Raw genomic sequence first — 18,583 nt, forward strand, 5'->3', positions numbered from 1 at the left:
TCGCCTTGATTATCATTGCCCGCTATCGAAAGACAACCTGGAAACCGTTGGCCTGCTGCACGAAAGACGGCACCCAATCATGTCCTGCCGCGGGGCGGAGCGGGGAAGGCTGCGTCGGAGAGGTGTGACATGGCAACACCAGTGAGGCTGCAGGGAGCGTGCAGCAAAGGCCGAGTGATGCCTGAGCGAACTGCATAGGGGGGTAGTGGCCAGATGACGGCATGACTTGATTTCTGGAGAAAGAAAACAGGCGCAAAACGCCGTTTCCCTTCTATCCCGTCAGCAAACTTGATGCCATTCCCATCCCCTGGTTTCTAGTGATTTCTTGCCCCATGACGAATCCGTAGTGGAGAGCCGGTCGACCGGGAGAAGACTGGTCACCCCCGTGCAGTTCTCGACTAGCTGGCCAATTTGCAATGGGGAAATCCCTCGACATTTGCTTGGTAGATGATGCCAAACTTCACAGGCTCGGTACTAATCGGAATAAATCCTCGTATGCTAGCCGGGGAGGGGGTCCAAACTGGCGGTCGGTCTCCCGCGTGTCCAGTCTCCACTGATTCAGTGGCCTTGCCAGTGCCGACCGACGCAGTGGGCGCACCCAGCACAGTCCGGCGGGCGAAACGGACCGGTACGCGCAGTCCGAGTATCCAGCTCGACGGTCGACCAGGCTAAGAGCATCAGGCGAATGGGACACACCCAAGACACCTACCGAGAAAGGCCAAAGGGCAAGTTTAGCGCTGGTTTGGTTTTGTATCGACTCTGTCCTTCCCCCAAAATGTCGCCCATGCGGGCTCGCCAGGGTACCTCTTCTAGTTGTGCACGTTGTGCGCTGCCACGAGATGAGGATATGCAACTAGTGGGAGTTAACGCGTTGAGTATTGCCCTGGCGTGTTCCAACATGATTGACCTCGCAAAGGTGTATCAGAGCTGCCACCGGTGATGTTTGGAGTGTTTCTAGGCGTCAAGCAGACATGCTTGGAAGGCCAGGATCATCGAGATGGTTCCGCCACATCCTAATGCGCCCCCTCGATAATAACTGTAGTGTCGTTGTGGTTGCCATGAACACAAGGGAAACCAGATGTCATGACCCGCCTTGATCCAGACATGATTGCACATGCGCTACGACGACGGGACGCTCGGGTCGTGAACTCTAGGCGGTAGACAAGACAGCGGTAACATTGAGATGAGCATTACTGAGCAGCGAGGCTTGCGCTGTGGAGCCCTCGAGAGACCGGCGAGACGTAAGATGACCTGGAGATTGGTGACAGTGTGGCTGAATCTGTCGCCACATGTAACGATTCCGTTGTTTCCGAGGTTTGGCGAGCGCCATGTGTAAGCAAGCATTTCTTCAGGCCTGGCTGACCAAAGCTGGGCGGCTGAGAAATCGCCTGTCTGCCTAGGGAAGCGCGGAGACGCGCAGCAGGAATTAATTCAAACCTTTCGGATCCAAAAGTCCTTCCGAGTGCGACATATCACAGGCGTGTAAAGAGGCTCTGGGCCATTCGACGAGTCGACATTCATTGGGAGCAGTGACCTTGGATGGATATTAAGATGCCCATGACCCGTCCAGTGACCCATAGTATCTACAAACTGCGGATACCGTATGGGGAATAAGACAGGTTCAACCTCGGCAGAGAGCGACGCAGGGTCGCGAACAACAGCCCGATACCGAAATGAGAATGATATCATCGCCGACGTGTTGAATAAGACCGGAGGCGGAGAGGGCGAGGGCAGTGCCATCACCTATGGGCTGTGGTCGATCCTGAAGCGGAAACCCAAAGAGTTGTAATATCGTGCAACAGTATCCGTACAACAACAACAACAACATGCGTACTGGGGTTCTGTGCAGACGACCGAGGAGAGGTAGCACAGCTGGCTATCGAGATTCGGCCGCAACTTTGATTGGCGCAGAAGAGATAGAATGGTGGGCAAGTCGTGTGTCACCGTCTCTCGTACAGGCGGTTTGCTGCTGCGGCCTAGGTAATTGGGAGCGTCGCGGTTGGCTGGCTTCACGACGCCAAACTTTGAGGGTGTGGTGGCATGATGGAACAGAAGGACGTGCAGAAAATTTTTTGGTCGATTTTCCTTTGAATTATTTGCTTCGAAAGTGAAGCTCGGCCAACCAGTGGCGTGACCATGGACGAGACAACAGCTGTTGTCAGTCGATTCTTGCCGATTTCCCTCAAACGCCGGCACCAGGGAGAGACGATATGCAATCCGTGGGATAGAGATGAATGGATGCTGACAGCCGGGCTCGTGATACCTTCACCGGCTTGGCACGGGAGACACGGCGGGTTTGGACAAGCGGGGAGCCCAAGAGGCGGGCAACATCGTCCTGCCTTATGCTTTACTGCACTCATGAATCACTCACTGTCCATGCCCAGAAGTGGGTTTACTAGCAGGTGGTGCTATAGCTGGAGCAGTAAGACGTCGGAGGCGTGCACAAACGGATGAGATGGGATGGAATGGAATGGAAAAGACCATTGTGTGTTCCCTCTTCGGCCATGGCACAGAAGGAAGAACAATTACGGTGGTGGAGACCAGGGGGTGGGAGGGCATCCAGGTGAAGGAAGGATGACTCTTCTTTTTTAGTTTGTCCCTGCCATATTTACCCACCTCCTTTCCATTCCTCCTCCGCAGCAACCTTCCTGCCTTGCCGGCTTTGGGGCTGGGCAGCAAACAGCCATTCAGCTGTGCAGGATTGCCAGAAATCACAAAGGGTGGGGGCTGCGAAGGTGTGTTGCTGCCGCGCACGAGTGGTTGAGCAGCCATTTAGGCTTGGTGGCGCTAGCCCCAAACGACATGGCGCCGAACGCATCTGACCAATCAGAGAGAAGGTTTCGACGAGAGCGGCCAAGTGGCCACGGAAGAAGCCAGAGCCAAAAGGCAAGAAACATCCTGCTGGGAGGTGCGAGCCAGGGTTGGGCAGGAGCGTAACAACGCGGCGACGCAGACGATGATGCGGATGCAAAAAAGACTCATCAGGCACCCAGATAGATAGACAAATGTATGGATCGAAATGGACGCGGTTTTGGTTGGAGTGGACGGGGGAGTTTGGGCGCATCTCAGGCTATTGGGCTAAGTTGGAGTAGAAGCAGCAGTACCTGACGGAAGGACAGACACGAATAAGGTAGATACATGCACCGTCTGTAGGCCCTAAGGACACTGGATGGGCAGGCCATGAAGCACCAGCAGATGAGAGTAAACCCAACGACGACAGCAGAAAGGTGGGGTCGACGTGTGAGAGAGTGTGGGAAGAGGCAAGGTGCAAGCTGCGTGAGTCTGTGAGTCTGTGAGAGGTGTGTATGAACAGCAGCTGGCCCACGGTACGTTTGAGTAACAGCAGTAAAGAGGAGGAGTAGGACCACAAGAAAGACGTAATAGCGAGAGACGGCACTCGACAGGACACTGAGAGTCTGAGAGAGAGGGAGGGAGAGAGAGAAATGTGGAGATCCATCATCTTTTTTTCTTCTTTCCGATGTGCCCCCCGGAAGGAGGGCGTCGGAGACCCGCAATACAGCATGACGCAGGCCAATCACCTGCAGACGAAGAAAAAGACAGTGGACGGATGCTGAGACTCGCTGGGTGTCCGGCTGCGTCCATCCCCTCCCTCCCCCCTTCCCCTCGTCGTTTCTCTCTCCCTACTATCTAGGTAGGTAGACAGCGACAGCGAGAAGCTGTCGAGTGAGAGGTGGTAAGCAGTTACAGGTAAGCAAAGCAAGGTAGCAGTAGGTAGTAAGCGATGCAAAGGTAGCCGGTCTTGACAACTCCCAAAGGTTGGCAGGTACTTCGATCCATGTATCTTTTTTGCGTCCTGTCGTATGTACCTACTTGCTCCCTCCTTGCCAGCATCCCGTACATACCGACCGTCCTGAGGTGCTACCAGCGTTTCCCCCCAAGGCATTCAAAACTATCGGCGCGCCCACATCGCCGTGCACTTGTGTCCTCCCCCCTTCCCTTTCCTCTTGCTCTATCGAACTATCGCCGCCGCCATGTTCGATTCCAAGGTCTAAATTTGTACGACAGCGACTCTCCGAAGTCTGCTCGACGTGCCTCCTCTCAGGAACACCTGGGACGAGATTCAAGACCAACTCTCCGCTTATTCTTTTGTCACCTGGATTTAGTCGTTGTGTTGCAACTCCCGCTCTCCTCTCCTCTCGCCTCGGCATCAATCAGTCACTCCTCGTGTTCTAATCTGCCGGATCCCTCACTCACTTCCAAAGAGTCATCTCGGTCTACCACCACCCCCCTTCCCTTTGGGTCACGTTACTCATCCCGCCAACATCGCCACAAATCCTCAACATCAGACACGCGACACACGACGACGACACGTCCAACCCTCGCCCATCCCTAGGTTTCCTTGTTTGTACCGCAGCGGCATTCACTTGTTCCTTGCGACTAACAAAGGATCAACCTACGGATACATCCCGTTTTCAACCACCTAGCTACCAGCAGCAGCCAGGCAAAGCAGGCTTTCAACTCCCTTTTACGCTGGTATATTTTGAGATCGCACTCCAGCTTCAATCGAGTCACACGCGCCTTCCTCGTCGAAAACCCGACGAAGTCCCTCTGCTGCCTACCTTCCTACAGCGTTTCCGCGCACCCCATCTCTCTCAAAGTTACTCATTATTTCTTGCCTTCAAAACCCCCCCAATACTCTGTAATCACATTACAGCTCTTACCTTATACTCACTCTTTTAATCATTTGCTTCGGCAAGGCTACGACAACAACTCAGACGACGATACGACTCATCTTTCCAACCTGGTGCCTCTGTCGACTCAGCTGGTCCAGCACTCCCTTTGCCACCCTCCTCTGTAGTTGCCAAGAGCCATCTCCATCCGGGGGACTCTCAGCACTGCCTACACAGGTGAGTCCCAAGACACTTTGCGCAGCACAGCACAGCAACAGCATCCACATCCCGAACCAGAGAGGAAGATTAGGCAAGCAACCAGATCGCAGCTAGCAGCTCCGTCGGCGGCAGCAGCAACAGTCTCGTTTTGCTAGCCTGTCCTTCTCTTTGCCCCCCCCCCCCCCCTTGGAGAGAGCAATCACGCACTCGGCCGGATCACTCGCACCCTCTCCCCTGTCAACCTCCCCAGGTCCCCTTCTCGGTCTTGCCTAGGCTGCCACCACTCACTCCTGTCCTCTCTCTGTTTCCTTCCCTGCCGCCACACACGCACGCACTTCCCTACCTCTCCGCCCCCCATTGCCTATCTCTGCCTGCCACTTGGAGCCACCTGCCTGGGCGGCAACAAACCAGGTACACCCCCTTCGCCACTCGGAACCCGAAAGAGTCATCCACACCCAACCGGGTCTCGAGCCAGACTTTGAGCCACCCAAGGGGCCCTCCGACTTCGTCACGCCAGCCCAAGTCGCCCCTCTGAACACGTTCAAGATAGCACGGCGCAAGGCGAAAAGAGTCACATCATCCCATCCTGCTTGGATATAACCTCTCCTTGCAGCCACATTTAATCCGTACCTTGCATACCTTACCTCACCTTACCTCACTTCACTCTCCCCTCAACCACACACACACACTCTCTCTCTCTCTACTCTATCTCCCCTACCCGACCCATCATCATCATCATCATCACCAAACCCGACTCTTTAATACTCAAACACACTTGATCGCATCGCATCGATGGTGGCTCTGCAGTAGCTCACCATATAACCAGGAACCGCCCACCCTCCACTTCGGTTAGATGCATTAAACCAACGATGCCTCTTCGAATTACAAAATCTACTCCAGTCGCCCGTCTTGTTTCGTCTTCCGGTTTGATCGTTCGTGTAAAGTCGGTTTTGGACACTTGCGTCTAGAAACCGCCTTCCTATCTACAACTCTCAAGGACTTTACCGCAGTTATCATTTGCTGCAGTGAGGTTCGCGTTTTCGATACGGCATCACGATCTGCTCATACAAACCCTTTTCCCTAAACGGTTTACCCGGTTGACTTAACTTGACGGCGACTGGAGGTACATCCTTCGAATCTCCAAACCCCCAAACACACCCCCCCCACACGCCTTATATCCAAGATGAAGTACGTCGAAGATGATTCGTCGGCTTTCGTCAGCACCTACCGAAACGACACCTACAGCTCCTCCCTCGAATCCTTGACCTCCGTCTCGTCCGGTTCGGTTTGGTCTGCAGCTTCCTCCCAATCCTCCACTTCGACCTCCCCCACCAACACATCCGATTCCGGCTCGGCCGATTCGTACTCTTTGTCGCGATCTTCGGCTGCGTGCGACGCTGCCGCTAGATTCACGAGCCTCTGGACCAAACAGCCTGCACAGCAAGCCCCTGTTGCTCTTCCCCAAGACTTGCGACAGAATCCCAGACGGACCAGCGCAAGCAACACTCGCTCTGGTGCCCCCCCGACTTTGGTCCGACAGGCCGAGCGCAAGGTCAACTTTGTCGACAACCTCGTCGGTAAGCCATAACAGGAAAATAAGCGCGTGCACAACCGAAATGTTTCCTGACACAGTACCCCTTCTAGATTCTTCGACTCAGATTGTTGAGGCCATCTGGCCCCTCTCTTCTGTCGTTTGCCGCAATGAGCTCGGAAGCAAGGCGGTGCTGCCGCTGCGTACCTTTATCCAGGAAACCCTGCGTCGCTCGCGCACTAGCTACTCTACCCTGCAAGTTGCCCTGTACTATCTGATTCTGATCAAGCCCCATGTCCCCAAACACGATTTCACCATGGAACAACCCGACGACAAACATGAATGCCGCGCGCTTCAGTGTGGCCGTCGCATGTTCCTTGCCGCGCTTATCCTCGCTTCCAAGTATCTTCAAGACCGTAACTATTCCGCCCGAGCATGGAGCAAGATTTCAGGCCTCAACACGGCAGAAATCAACCAGAACGAGATTGCTTTTTTGCTGGCCGTCAACTGGAAATTGCACATCACCGACGAAGTCTTCCAGCGATGGACCGAAATTGTTCTCAAGTACACACCCCCGTCCCCCCCTGCACCAGGTACTTCGGCCCAGTGGTACGCGCAGCAGAGCTCGAACTGGAAGATGGTCATTCTCAAGTTGAACCCCGAGCTGGACAACATCGAAGGCTTGATTCCTATGGCGCATGCCAACCACACCCCCCGCAGCTTTCCCCGGCAACGCACCATGCTGTCGGCGGCTCGGGATGCCCTCCCTGCAACCGGCGCCTGTGACTTAGCCTACAACTCGGCAGAGCTCACCCCTACACTGAGATCCTATCAAACCCCGACTATCATGGAGCCTACTCCGGCTACTGCTTACACTCCGGGTCGGCTGGCTCCCGCCCTCGGTCTTCTTCCCACTCCCCGCCTTACGCCTCAGTCGAGCGGATACAACACTCCTGCTGTGAGTGGTGCATCACACCTCGTTGGCAAAGGCAACGCGATGGGTCTCGCCATGGCTCAGGCCTCCTGCGTCACTGCCACCCAGTGTCTGGATCGCTGGTCTTCCGTTCTGAATAACTCGTCGCCACAGGGGTATTGTCCCGTTCGCCGATCTTCTCTCGCCACCTCAATCTCGACTGCTTCTTCTCCCGAATCGATGGTTTCCGACTCGTCGCGAACCTCGCGCTCTTCCTCCATCTCATCCGCCTCGTCACTGGCTAGCGCGCCGGCTCCCAACTTGGGTGTCCAGGCGCGATTCCGGTCTGCGAAGCTGTGCAGTGAGAGGTCGAGCCTGAGACCGACGATCGCCTCGGTCCCTGAAGATTACGAAGAGAATTGCATTACGTCATCGCCTGAGTCTTACACCGGCCCGGTGGGAAGACTGGGCGATATGTCGTTGGACACTCCCTTGGCTCCAAGAGAAAGCGAACTGGAGGACATGGTCCACGACCCCGCGAATGATGCTGCACGAGCGCTTCAAGAACTACAAAATTACCGCTCTGACGATACCACCCCAGTTGGTATGACTTCGCGCAAGCGCGCTCGCGGTGTCTCTATCATTGATGCCTCCCTCCAAGAGAACGTTCGCGACATGTTGTCAGGCAATTACTCTGGCAAGCAGTGGGCTCAGTCTCTGGTTCGCCCCAGGACTACCCATTTAGTTATGAACGAGCGAGGCTCCCCTCGCAAGCGCGTATGTTGCGACAACGAAGCGACGCCTGGTTACGAAACTGCCCTTCACTCCATCGATGGATACCGCGGACCGGGCATGTGGGATGGGATCCTCAACTAAGCACACCTTGTGCGACTTTCCCGAGATACCCCAACGGTCAACCGTCAAACACAACTTGACCTTCTTGTGCAATATCCTTTTTCCTTTGTCAAAACGAAACCATCACGGGGCGGCGGGGAATGGAAAGAGCTTTTGATACCACCTAGCGGTTCATCGAGTCTTTAGAACAGCTTAGATGGCGTCAGGGCACGGCACGAAAAGCGTGGTAATCTTGCATGCATCATCAGAGGACACAGGCATTTGGGAGGTGGATGGCGAAGTGGGTCTTTTGGCGGACATTTGCCGCGCGCTTGTGTTTGTACGATCACCTGCTGAAGAAGAGAGTTGATTTTACGTTTATTTTTTGTTGTTGAATTTCTCTGCGTTTGTTAGCCCGACGAAACCCGGTTTGCGGTCAAGCCTCTTGGACGGAGATGGGTCTTGCGAGTTGAACCGCCCGCGTTCAGAGTATGGTAATGTGCGATTGGGTGCTCGACGGGAGATCCGAAAGGGGCGACCAGAACGAGTCGGATGAGACACATATCATCCGCTGCGCGTGGAGACAAAGTCACCCGCCGCGGTCATCGAACATTTTCATAAGAAGGACACAGCACGTGTTATTACAACTTCAAGGAAAGCGATGAGGCTAGATTCGAGAGATTCATAGCTAGCTTTTTGACCACGACACAAGTTGTTGCTCTGTCCGGCCTATCAATTCAAATCCACCAGATCTGGAACCGAGTTTTCTGTTGTATTTGCCCCTCTTGCGCTGGAAACAGCCTCATTGAACTGTATGCTGTAAAAGGGGACAGTCAGCGACCCAATCTGCTCAGTGCTTACTTGATATAACGGAGAACTTAGATACATGCGCTCAGCAAAGTCGGTGGCGGCCTGCTGTGAAGGGCTGCCAGAATTCTTGTGCGAAATGGAGACGACGATGAGGGCCTGAATGTTTGGGCTCGCAGTGAACAGTCCGATGACGGAGACAAGCAGAGTCAACACATTTCAGGCCCGGCTTTGTTGGACCAGAATGAGGAACACGAGAGATGTGATTTGATAATTTTTAGTCGCTGTGGCGCCACGACCCGACGTAGCAACGCCGATGCCTCATCGGCGATTACGGCGCGTGTAAGTGGTTGATTTGTGAGTCATATCATCCGCCACAACACAAACACACAACACACACCAGAAGATTTCCTCGCTTCCGCATGGTGGGTTCAACCACCCTGTCCCCTGGAAGGATTTCCAGAAAGGGTAGGTAAGGGAGCCAACTCGCACACTATGCGGCAGAACCAGGTTGTCCGTCATATGACCTTTTTTTTTGTCCTTTATTTCTTTCGTTGTTACTTACGCTAACTGGTCCGAATGGGCTGGACTGGCCAACACACGAAGGGGGGGGAGGGCGAGCGGCAGCGGTGTGCCCCCCCCCCCCCCCCCTCCAAAAAAAAAAGAGGAGTCCTGGAAACTGGCTTCACGATTGCACGACGGAGAGTACCTCGATACTGGGCGCTTTCTGCTGTATAGAAGTATCTAGCGTTAGGACCACGGTGTTGGGAGAGGGCCAGCTCGGGTTAGACCGTCTGGTGGCCTGGCGCCGTTCCTGTTTGAAGCCGGGGTGAGGGAAGGTGATGCATTCTGATGCGTGAGGACCTCACACGGCCGTCAGGTACGTGTTCACAGAACAGGTGAAAGACAGGGAGCCATGGTTGCTTGCTCCGCAGCACAGACGTGGGTGTACCATCCACACCCACAACCCCGGTAGGAATGTCGCCGAATGATGCTCAGGATGCCTGTTGGCGTTTTGAAAGGGGAGGGGCTTCACACGAGCGTTTTGAGGCCTGACGGTCCAGCAAAAACAGGGAAGCCGATGCCACGCCAGCCGGCCGCGGGATGATGATGTGACGGGGAAGATGAGAGGTTAGCGGTATGTCACGATGGGCCCGGGAGCCTGGATTGCGAGGACACCAGAAGAGAGACGGCCCGCTCGCCAGGCAGCGTTGTGTCATGGTGGTGACGATTGCCACGAGTGAGTTCGTGCGCTCCCATCGTCGGGCACTGCTTCATGCCTGGCACGCCAGCTTGAACGGGGCTTACCGGTGGGGTTTTGGGGAGATTCTGCTTTGGAGATCCCTCGAGGCGGTCGAGGAGAGGTCGAGGTGGTGGAGGTCATATTGGGGACATTTGGGGGTGTGAGTGTGGTGGCGATGGCCTCTTGCGCGACGCTTGTCGCAAACTGTGTCCGAGCCGACTTACAGGAATAGTGCTCTCGCGTGAGGTCTTTTGTCCCCCCCGTCCCCCCTCTTTCCCTGCCTCTAGAGACCAGGGTCTGGCCGGATTGCTCACTCGGCGGAGGCGAAAGTCACTTACAGTGTCCATGTCATGCCGGCCTGCCTGATACGGCTCGCCGATGTCTGGCGGTGGAGGATCAGCCAGCGCGTTGGCGACACGAATGTGACCGATGTACGTAAGTAGGTGCGGTGCCACGGTCGGCGGCGTGTCGACGCTGGCCAGCCAGGAGTCGGGCCTTCTGGAAGACAACGACGACGGGGTTGGGAGAGAGGTTATTTGAGCGAGCTCTGTCAGCATGAGCACACGTCTCGAAGGCGTGTCATGGAGACGCCCCTCAGGTTAAGCATCCGCGCGCGCGGCACTAGGGACATGTATGGAGCGAGAGCTGGGCATGTCTTGGGTGCCCCCCCCCTCTCCCCCGAGGGCTCTGCTTTGTTGTTCCGTCCGATCCGGGGATTTCGGTGACGGAAAGCCCGGAGGAGGCCAAGGTCCGTTGCATTCTTCGCCGCTCACTCCTGCGCGTTCTTCCCGGTAGGTCCACTTTTTTGGCGAAAGCTTGTCGAGGCGGGGTGCGTGGGCGAGCGACAAGGAACGGTAAGTTGTATAGAGATATGTGTGGTCTAAGTACAACGTTATCCCACTGATCATTATGCCCATCTATTCCTCGGCAGGGGGGGGGGGAGAGGTCATAGAGGGCCGACTGCTATGGCTGTGATGCTCGACGAAGTGTTCCCATGTCGTTCAGGGCGTTGTTATTCGTCTCCATCTATGTGTGGAAGCTTCAGCCGGTCTTCGTGTCCGCGATTCTTATTGTCAAAGCTGAAGGAAGAACCTATTCTTGACCGAGAGATGGCCATGAACCCCTCTCGCTATATCCTACCATGCTCGCTCATGACTATTCTGTCTTGGGTACCTCGTAGAAGCACGCAGTGGGACAGGGCTCTTTCGATTGACCCGACCTATCCAGAAATGCCTCGTCGAGTCGGAGAACGTCGTACGGGGGAGTTCATGTCTCGGATTCTTGCCTTGGTACAAGAGCGAGAACAAGCCGTTCATATCCTTGCCTGTCTGACCAACGGTAGCTATGGGCTACTGGAGACTGCGAGTGTTTTGGCACTCAAAGTCCTTTTACCTCAAGCCTTCATTTATACCAGTTCTTGTGTTTCCCAGATTAGAACTCAGGGGAGGGGGCATGGGGCCAAACAGTACGATAGTAAGATATCGGGTCGAGTGTTTCGGATCAAGGAATGTCTATCCAGGCATGGCTTGTCTTCGGTTAGCAGTTGCCTTTGTCCTTTTACACAAGACTGCAACTTAGGTTCTGGGACGAAGGAGGGTGCTCTGTCGTTCTAAGTGGTCCCTTGGTTGCTCGACTGGAACACGCGCAAGCGCGTCGGGAAAAGGCCCAAAGGTGCAGTCACCTAAATCATATGCACACATTTCCAAACTCAACCCAGACCAAGTATTCCCATGTTCACAGTTGATCGACCAAGCCTCGGGCATTATAGACTCTCCAACCCCAAAGTCGCTAGGGCAGTGTTTCTCTATTGTCCTCGGGCACCGTACGCTGCAGCGGATTTGTCATTATGTCCTCACAGTCGCGAACTGCAATCATGTTGTCTACCCAGTGGCAAGATGATAACTCTTCTTGTCGGCCTGTTGCCATTTTGTTTCTGATTGGTATCGAAACCTGGCACCCAAAGGGTTCCAGAGCCTTGAGGTGTTATTCCGTCTGCTGTTTTCCGTCTAAACAACAGACTGACCTAAACCAAACTTCATCTGTTGTGTGTTGTCTGAAGCTGAATTGAGACAGTAGGTGGGAGCGTCAAGTTTCCAGTCGCAAAACACCAAAAAGAACATCTCCGAACCCAGAATCGAACTAGGGACCTTTCGATCATCTTGGAAACCCATTACAGTCGAACGTGATGAACCAACTACACCATTCGGAGATTGTACGATTACATCGTATGAATGGTTGGCTGACTGTTGGTCGACGGGGCCAAATTGTGGATTGTATGCCTCCGAGCAAGGTGGGCGACGGCTGTTCACGACTTTGACACCGACGTGAACGACTTACCCTTGCGTGCTGGGGAAAGGCGATGAATGGGATGACATGTAAGGCCCGTTGCAGGTCAAGTGTTTGAAGATCACGAAAAGAACAATGCCGGGGCCTTGGTACCTCTGTCGCTCTATTCTCTGACGATGATGACTACTACTACTGATAACATGTACCAAGAAAGGAGCTACTATACGGCTTGTTCCAGCTATCTCAGAGAGATAGAGAAAGCATCCTGAGGTCCATTACACCAGTAATCGCGGCATCTCTCAGCAGTTACGACAGTCTTTGGACTGCTGACAACACCTTCTCTTTGGATTGTTTGCATCGACTGAATACCCGCGGCCAATCTCAGCCTTCCGCTCACCATACAAATGGCATTAGGGAGTAGATATCGAGCACCGAAGACACATCAAGATATATGCCAAGAGAATGCGCGGCGCTATCCTCCCCGGCCTGTCACCAACGTCTGCTGCCGGCGCACACCCAGCTCAAGTTCCGGCAGTCCAGCCAGGGCGGCGACGGCGACGACGAGACCCATGACCTCCACGCCGAGCCCCTCGCCGCTGAGGCTGCCCAATACGCCAAGAAGGACGATGGCGCGCCTCCCCGGCGCTCAGTGATCCCTCGTACGAGGCATGAAACCAACGACCATCGTCGAGTGCGGCGTCAAACGTTCATCCCGACTCATCTCGACGTGAGAAGGTCGACCTCGCGACGGTGATAGTCAATCATGCGCTTCTCAAGTTGAACGAGCTCTGGCAGGTGGCCGGCCTTGCTGCGTCTTCGAGCTTCAAGCAGCTTGACCACTTTGGCATGCTCCTTCTCCAAAACCTCCAGCGGCCAAAGAGAGTGGCTCTCCTCGAGCCGTTGCGAAGGGAAGAAGTCGTCCAGCAGGAGGAGCATGTGGATCAGACGCCCGTCCAGGTTCCCAGGGTTTCGATGCGTAACGGCGTTCTGGAGGCCAACCAGAAGAGTCTGCTCATCTGTCAGCTCCAAGCGAACCTTTTCAAAGGATTTCGACAGTCGAGTCAACTTACCTCCCAGGTTTGGTGCTCAGCCTGTATCCTTGCTCCGCCTCTACGAAGCCAAAAGAGAAGTTTCTGCTGCTCGGGTGTCCAGGGCCCAGCAATGAGGCTATCGGGTATGCTTGTTTTGGGGTGTACATCGACGTAAAAGTCGAGCGCGGGTTTCGAACCGCCGAGACCGTACGCGAGCCAGTCATAGTCAAAGCAGCCCCTCGAATCAAAATGGCCAAACCCGCCGAGTCGATCGTGAGGCAAGTGTAATGGGTCGTGGTTCTGGTCCGCCTCCTCGTCTTTCGGGCCAACATGGGAGTGTGAGTACCATCTGTCGCGCGCGAAGCGCCAGGCCCAGACCTGCAGGGCGTCAAGAATGATGTCAACATTCACCCAGGGGGTCGCTAGCACAGAGGACTGGAAGCCACTTAGTGATATGATGTTGCTGGGTATGAGCTTGTCATACCTGTAACTCTGGGTCTCCGGGGAAGAATTCGGGGAAGTTCTCATGCCGCCAACCAGTTCTCAGGTCTTGTGTGGCGCCGTGCTTCGGAACCATCTTGACCGTCCGCCTATCGACACCGAACCAACAGTCCCACGTAGGATGGAACGACGAAATGAGAAGGTTGACGAGCGTGGATCGCCCGGAGAGTAGGCGGCCGACAAGGGGGCTGCAACGGGGGAAGTTGAGGTTCTCACTGAAGACAAAGATGCGCTCGATAATTTCGAGGGGTAGTTGGCGCTCGAGGAGAGACTTTCGCTTGATTCCCAGGCGAGTTGAGAGCCGTGACTTCCGTTCCCGTGGCGGTGGTTTGGTCGAGTTTTTGGACGAAGGGGCTTTGCCACGCTTGCCTCTGACTTTGATCGGGGTCAGTTGCATGGTCCGTCGAAGCGCGCCTCTTTCCCGTTTGCTCCCGTGTCCCCAGATGATGCTATATCGAATATGTCATCTCCGGATCAGACTAGGAGTTGAAGACGAACTGGACGGGCTGGCGAGGGAAAGATCGGTATGAGAATAGTGGTTCAAGAGAAGGCCTGGCCTAAATTAAGAATGGTGTAAGTGAAGAGAAGTAAGCCTTATACTCTCCTACATTGATCCTTTACAGACCGAGAATATGAAATATTCTGCTGAGTTTAGATTGTGTTCAAAAGACATAAGATGAGATGCACAACAGGGGCCTCAATGCTGTCGTCTGTAAAATCCATTCATCACCTCTTTCTGCAAACCATTAGTGAGAAATGAAAGAGGATCTCAAGATTTCAGTCAGTGGGGTTCCGATGTACTGTGTAAAGACAGTGTGCGATGATGTCAAAAACAGTCCAAGACAGCTTGAACCGTGCACGTGGACCCAACTTTAAACTGGTTGCGCGGTAAAACAGATGAAAAAAGTGACAGTGACAGCAGCAGCAGAAAGCGCGCCGAGAGATAGAGAGAGAGAGAGAGAGACCGCGTTGCGAACCCCCTCTTCACCTGGGTTTGCACAAAGCAAACCGACGACGACCTCCCCAGCTTCCACACACATTTACACATATCCGAACAAGGAGATTGTGCAGTGTCGGCCCGTCACAATGCCTCCAGCGATTCGGACACCGGTGCCTTCGACGAGCCTGCTACGATTTCTGCGGTCGCAAACGGAGGCCTCGTCCATTTTTAGCCGGACTCAGTGTGCTGAAGCGGGTGCTGCCATCCGATCCAGCTCAGACCGGCCGGTCCAGAATCCTCAGTGTCCTGCGAGAAGGCTGTCCAGGACGGGGACGAGGTCGATTTCGACGAGCTGCAGGAGACCCGCGCTCGTCCCGGCTTCGCCTTTTAGCTCCGACCCCATCACAACCCGGATAGGTCGCAAGCGAAGGGCCATCGAACCACACTCCTCGCCCGTTGCATTCTTCAGCACTACCTGTGCGAGACGAGATGCCTGTGATGACGACTCATCGTCGCCGCGCCGGACGTGGAAGGAGAGACTCTGGGGCATACGGGGACGGGGCGGCGCCAAGCCGCTGAAGCCGAATGACCTGCCCTTTCACGACGAGGGCGAAGCCGGCTCCATGTTCAACAGCCGCCGCATACTGACGGCGAAGGCTGCGCTAGAACCGAGATTGCGATGCACCGAGGTCGACGAGAACGGCGAGGTGATTCTGGTGGATGGCGAGTTCAAGAAGACGGAGCTCATCGCAAAGGTTATACTCCACCAACAAACACACAAGCAAGGCGGTTTTTTCCCTGCAGATGCTGACGACGGCTTGAATACAGTACGGCCTGCTGCCACGCGACTTGCGAAAGATTGACTCCTCCAATCTGCCTCACATCTTCGTCCGCCAGTCCGCCATCCTCCTCAACCTGCTTCACTTAAAGGTCCTGATCAAGAAGGATCGCGTGTTGCTCTTTGACGTGTACGGCTCCAAGACATCGTACCCTCAGTCGGCATTTATGTACGATCTGCAGGGCAAGCTCAAACAGAAGAATGTTCAAGGCGGCGTCAACGGCCTGCCGTACGAGTTCCGCGCTCTCGAGGCGGTCCTGACCTCCGTCACCTCGGAGCTCGAGGCCGACTTCGAGTCCGTGCGGGACCCCGTCATCCGCGTTCTCAGCGAGCTCGAGGACGACATTGACCGGCACAAGCTGCGCGTCCTTCTCATCCTGTCCAAAAGGGTGAGCACCTTCGAGCAGAAGGCCAAGCTTGTGCGCGATGCCATCGAGGAGCTGCTCGAGGCTGACGACGATCTCACTGCCATGTATCTTACCGAGAAGGCGCACGACCTCTACCGCGGCGTCGACGACCATACCGAGGTTGAGCTGCTGCTCGAGTCGTATAACAAGCTATGCGACGAAATCGTTCAGGAGGCCCAAAACTTGGTGTCTGGCATCCGCAACACCGAGGAAATGTAAGTTCACTCGTGCCTGGTCGTCTTACCAATGTTCTCTCTCTATACCCTTCAGAAAGCTGACTGAAGCCCACCCCCCAGTATACGCGCCATCCTCGACGCGAACCGCAACGCTCTCATGCTCCTAGACCTCAGATTCAGCGTCGGCACCCTCGGCCTGGCCATGGGCACATTCCTTGCGGGCCTTTACGGCATGAACCTCGAAAACTTCATCGAGGACAGCCACTGGGGCTTCGCCGGTGTCACAATTACCTCGACTATCTGCTCTCTCATCGTCTGCTGGTACGGCTTGGTCAAGCTGCGCAAGGTCCAGCGCGTCAAAATGATGTTTGACGAGCGTGGGCCCCTGACCCGAACCAGCCGACAGTTGTCGTCGGCAGCGACGCAGCCTGGCGCCGTGGCAGGCCCGCACTGGCTCCAGGACGACAGCCCCGTGGGCCTACTCGACGCCCGGAACCGCGAAAAGTTCCGCCGCGTTACGAGCCAGAAGGCCGCCGCGGCCGCCAACGCCAAGATCACCACTAAGAAGTGGTTTCACTGAAACGTGTAGAATCGAAAGGAGATGCACATGGGGACGAAGCCAAAGCATGATAAACCCTCCCCCCTCGTTTGCTTGCGCGTAAGCCGTAAGCGTCGTGGTGCGTCCTCCTCGACAGGGCCTCGACCGATGGAGATCCTGGGATGATGAGCGATCTGCGCGAGCGTGGAACCTTGCCCTTTGAGCAGACGTACGCGGCGTTCCGGAAGGAGGCGGAAGAGTGGAGATGGAGAGCGCGGATCAAAGAGGAGACGTCGTTGAAGAAATTGTGCGGCATGCGCAAACCCTTTGCCCTCATCTTGGCGACCTCGCATCTATCTTTCCTCGTTCCCCTGTACCACACACATGTCTGTATATTGTACCGTATATTACATAGGGAGATCATACTCCCTACCTATATTCTCAGCTCATTGCGCGGAGAGTACTTCACAAAGCTTGTTTGCTTGCCTGCGGCAACTACACGATGTAGCAGTACCTACCTATACCCCACAGAATAGAAAGATAGACAAGGCAGCCGCTTCGTAGAATACAATTCTTTGGCACGGAGATCTTACGCCCCTTACTTTGGAGGATGGTTCTTCTCAACGCACGGTATATCGGGTGTATGGGTGTATTCCCAAGGGGTGTCAAAAGGGTCTTACAAGTCGATTACGTATGTGCTCCCTTAACCTCGCAAAGCCATTGAAAATCTTTTTCCGAAGCTGTTGCAGGAAGGGGCGATGCTCGCCCGATCGTCGGACATAGGACCATGACGCCCGCAAGCTGTCGAACCGGATGCGGCGCCTGGCGGCGGCGCATCGTGGAGGCACTAGCTCACGCCCCTTTCCCGATCCATCGATGAGAGAGGGAAAAGCAAACAACCGGCAACGGTGTCCCGCGAACACTAAAAGAGCTTTTTTCTTCGTTCTCTTGGTTTGACGGTTTGACGCGGGGGGGAGGGGGCCAGGCAGGTGAAAAGTGACCGGAAACGTCCAGGCAGGTAGGTCCAGTCCAGGAATCGTTTCAATTACAATAAAAACATGTGGAGGAGGCTGCAAGTGAATGCAACAGCCACAACGTCGTGTGCCATAATACCCTCCCCCCCCTCCCGGTTCCGCTTCAGGAAGGTCCAGGTTAGTTAGCCAGTCAATCATTGATTTGCATGCCGCCAAAGGCATGAACCTGGACCTCCCGCAAGTTGGGCGAATCAGAACAAGCTCAGTTTCGAAGGCCAGGCGAAAGAGCAGCTCTCGCTGATCATCGGCTGACAGATCTAAAAGGCGTAAGCCACTAGGGCGGCTAAACGAGAACGAGGAAAATGAAGAAGAACAGATCGGAGAAGGGCCAGAGCTCCCTGCATAAGCGGCCAGGCTTCGGTTTCTCGCATTTCGCAAACTCACTTGCGAAGTTTGCACCGTCTTCGAGAGGAGCTCGGGCGAGCAGGGGGAAATGGCTAGGGCCGGAGCTGTTCTTACTTACACCGGCGTCATGGGCAACACGCACGAATGACTCAGGCCCTCGGGGTGACGACCGTGGGTGAGGTGCTTGTCTGCAGTCACGAAGAAGCCGGCAGCCCGCTGGACCCTAGGCCAGGAGGGCGGGTGTGCTCCGATACCGTGACGGCATTTGCCATCCATAGATTTCAATGATAGAGTTCAAACCCCTGCGTA

The 18,583-nt window shown here is 55.0% G+C and overlaps 4 protein-coding genes across 4 annotated transcripts; 2 read left to right on the forward strand and 2 right to left on the reverse strand.

Annotated features, from left to right (window-relative positions):
* Positions 1 to 1,119: 1,119 nt before the first annotated feature.
* CDEST_08068 (uncharacterized protein) lies at positions 1,120 to 3,448 on the reverse strand (the record flags this gene model as incomplete). The annotated part of the gene is made up of 2 exons (XM_062924227.1): positions 1,438 to 3,448; positions 1,120 to 1,368 (listed from the first exon to the last, which is right to left on the reverse strand). The coding sequence occupies exons 1-2, from the start codon at positions 1,738 to 1,740 to the stop codon at positions 1,120 to 1,122; spliced, it is 552 nt and encodes a 183-aa protein (XP_062780278.1). The 5' UTR covers positions 1,741 to 3,448.
* Positions 3,449 to 3,811: 363 nt separating this feature from the next.
* Positions 3,812 to 9,176, forward strand: CDEST_08069 (Putative cyclin PHO80). The gene is made up of 3 exons (XM_062924228.1): positions 3,812 to 4,868; positions 5,677 to 6,427; positions 6,495 to 9,176. The coding sequence occupies exons 2-3, from the start codon at positions 6,034 to 6,036 to the stop codon at positions 8,168 to 8,170; spliced, it is 2,070 nt and encodes a 689-aa protein (XP_062780279.1). The 5' UTR covers positions 3,812 to 4,868; positions 5,677 to 6,033; the 3' UTR covers positions 8,171 to 9,176.
* A 3,212-nt stretch (positions 9,177 to 12,388) lies between these two features.
* Positions 12,389 to 14,746, reverse strand: CDEST_08070 (uncharacterized protein). The gene is made up of 3 exons (XM_062924229.1): positions 13,980 to 14,746; positions 13,535 to 13,930; positions 12,389 to 13,472 (listed from the first exon to the last, which is right to left on the reverse strand). Exons 1-3 carry the CDS (start codon positions 14,391 to 14,393, stop codon positions 13,182 to 13,184), a joined length of 1,101 nt encoding a protein of 366 aa, XP_062780280.1. The 5' UTR covers positions 14,394 to 14,746; the 3' UTR covers positions 12,389 to 13,181.
* A 44-nt stretch (positions 14,747 to 14,790) lies between these two features.
* CDEST_08071 (Putative Mg2+ transporter protein, CorA-like/Zinc transport protein ZntB) lies at positions 14,791 to 17,479 on the forward strand. Its single transcript, XM_062924230.1, has 3 exons — positions 14,791 to 15,691; positions 15,765 to 16,396; positions 16,478 to 17,479. Exons 1-3 carry the CDS (start codon positions 14,894 to 14,896, stop codon positions 16,935 to 16,937), a joined length of 1,890 nt encoding a protein of 629 aa, XP_062780281.1. The 5' UTR covers positions 14,791 to 14,893; the 3' UTR covers positions 16,938 to 17,479.
* Positions 17,480 to 18,583: the final 1,104 nt, after the last annotated feature.

Source organism: Colletotrichum destructivum, chromosome 5, assembly GCF_034447905.1.
Source record: "Colletotrichum destructivum chromosome 5, complete sequence".
Taxonomy (NCBI): domain Eukaryota; kingdom Fungi; phylum Ascomycota; class Sordariomycetes; order Glomerellales; family Glomerellaceae; genus Colletotrichum; species Colletotrichum destructivum.

Excerpts from the sequence above, each read along its gene's own strand:
- CDEST_08070 (XM_062924229.1), bottom strand. The coding sequence starts at position 14,393 with ATGCAACTGACCCCGATCAAAGTCAGAGGCAAGCGTGGCAAAGCCCCT. Across the intron at positions 13,931-13,979 it reads CCGGAGACCCAGAGTTACAG|TCCTCTGTGCTAGCGACCCC; the intron begins GTATGACAAGCT and ends AGTGGCTTCCAG. Across the intron at positions 13,473-13,534 it reads CTGAGCACCAAACCTGGGAG|ACTCTTCTGGTTGGCCTCCA; the intron begins GTAAGTTGACTC and ends ACAGATGAGCAG.
- CDEST_08069 (XM_062924228.1), top strand. The coding sequence starts at position 6,034 with ATGAAGTACGTCGAAGATGATTCGTCGGCTTTCGTCAGCACCTACCGA. Across the intron at positions 6,428-6,494 it reads CTTTGTCGACAACCTCGTCG|ATTCTTCGACTCAGATTGTT; the intron begins GTAAGCCATAAC and ends TACCCCTTCTAG.
- CDEST_08071 (XM_062924230.1), top strand. The coding sequence starts at position 14,894 with ATGAAAAAAGTGACAGTGACAGCAGCAGCAGAAAGCGCGCCGAGAGAT. Across the intron at positions 15,692-15,764 it reads AGACGGAGCTCATCGCAAAG|TACGGCCTGCTGCCACGCGA; the intron begins GTTATACTCCAC and ends GCTTGAATACAG. Across the intron at positions 16,397-16,477 it reads ATCCGCAACACCGAGGAAAT|TATACGCGCCATCCTCGACG; the intron begins GTAAGTTCACTC and ends CCCACCCCCCAG.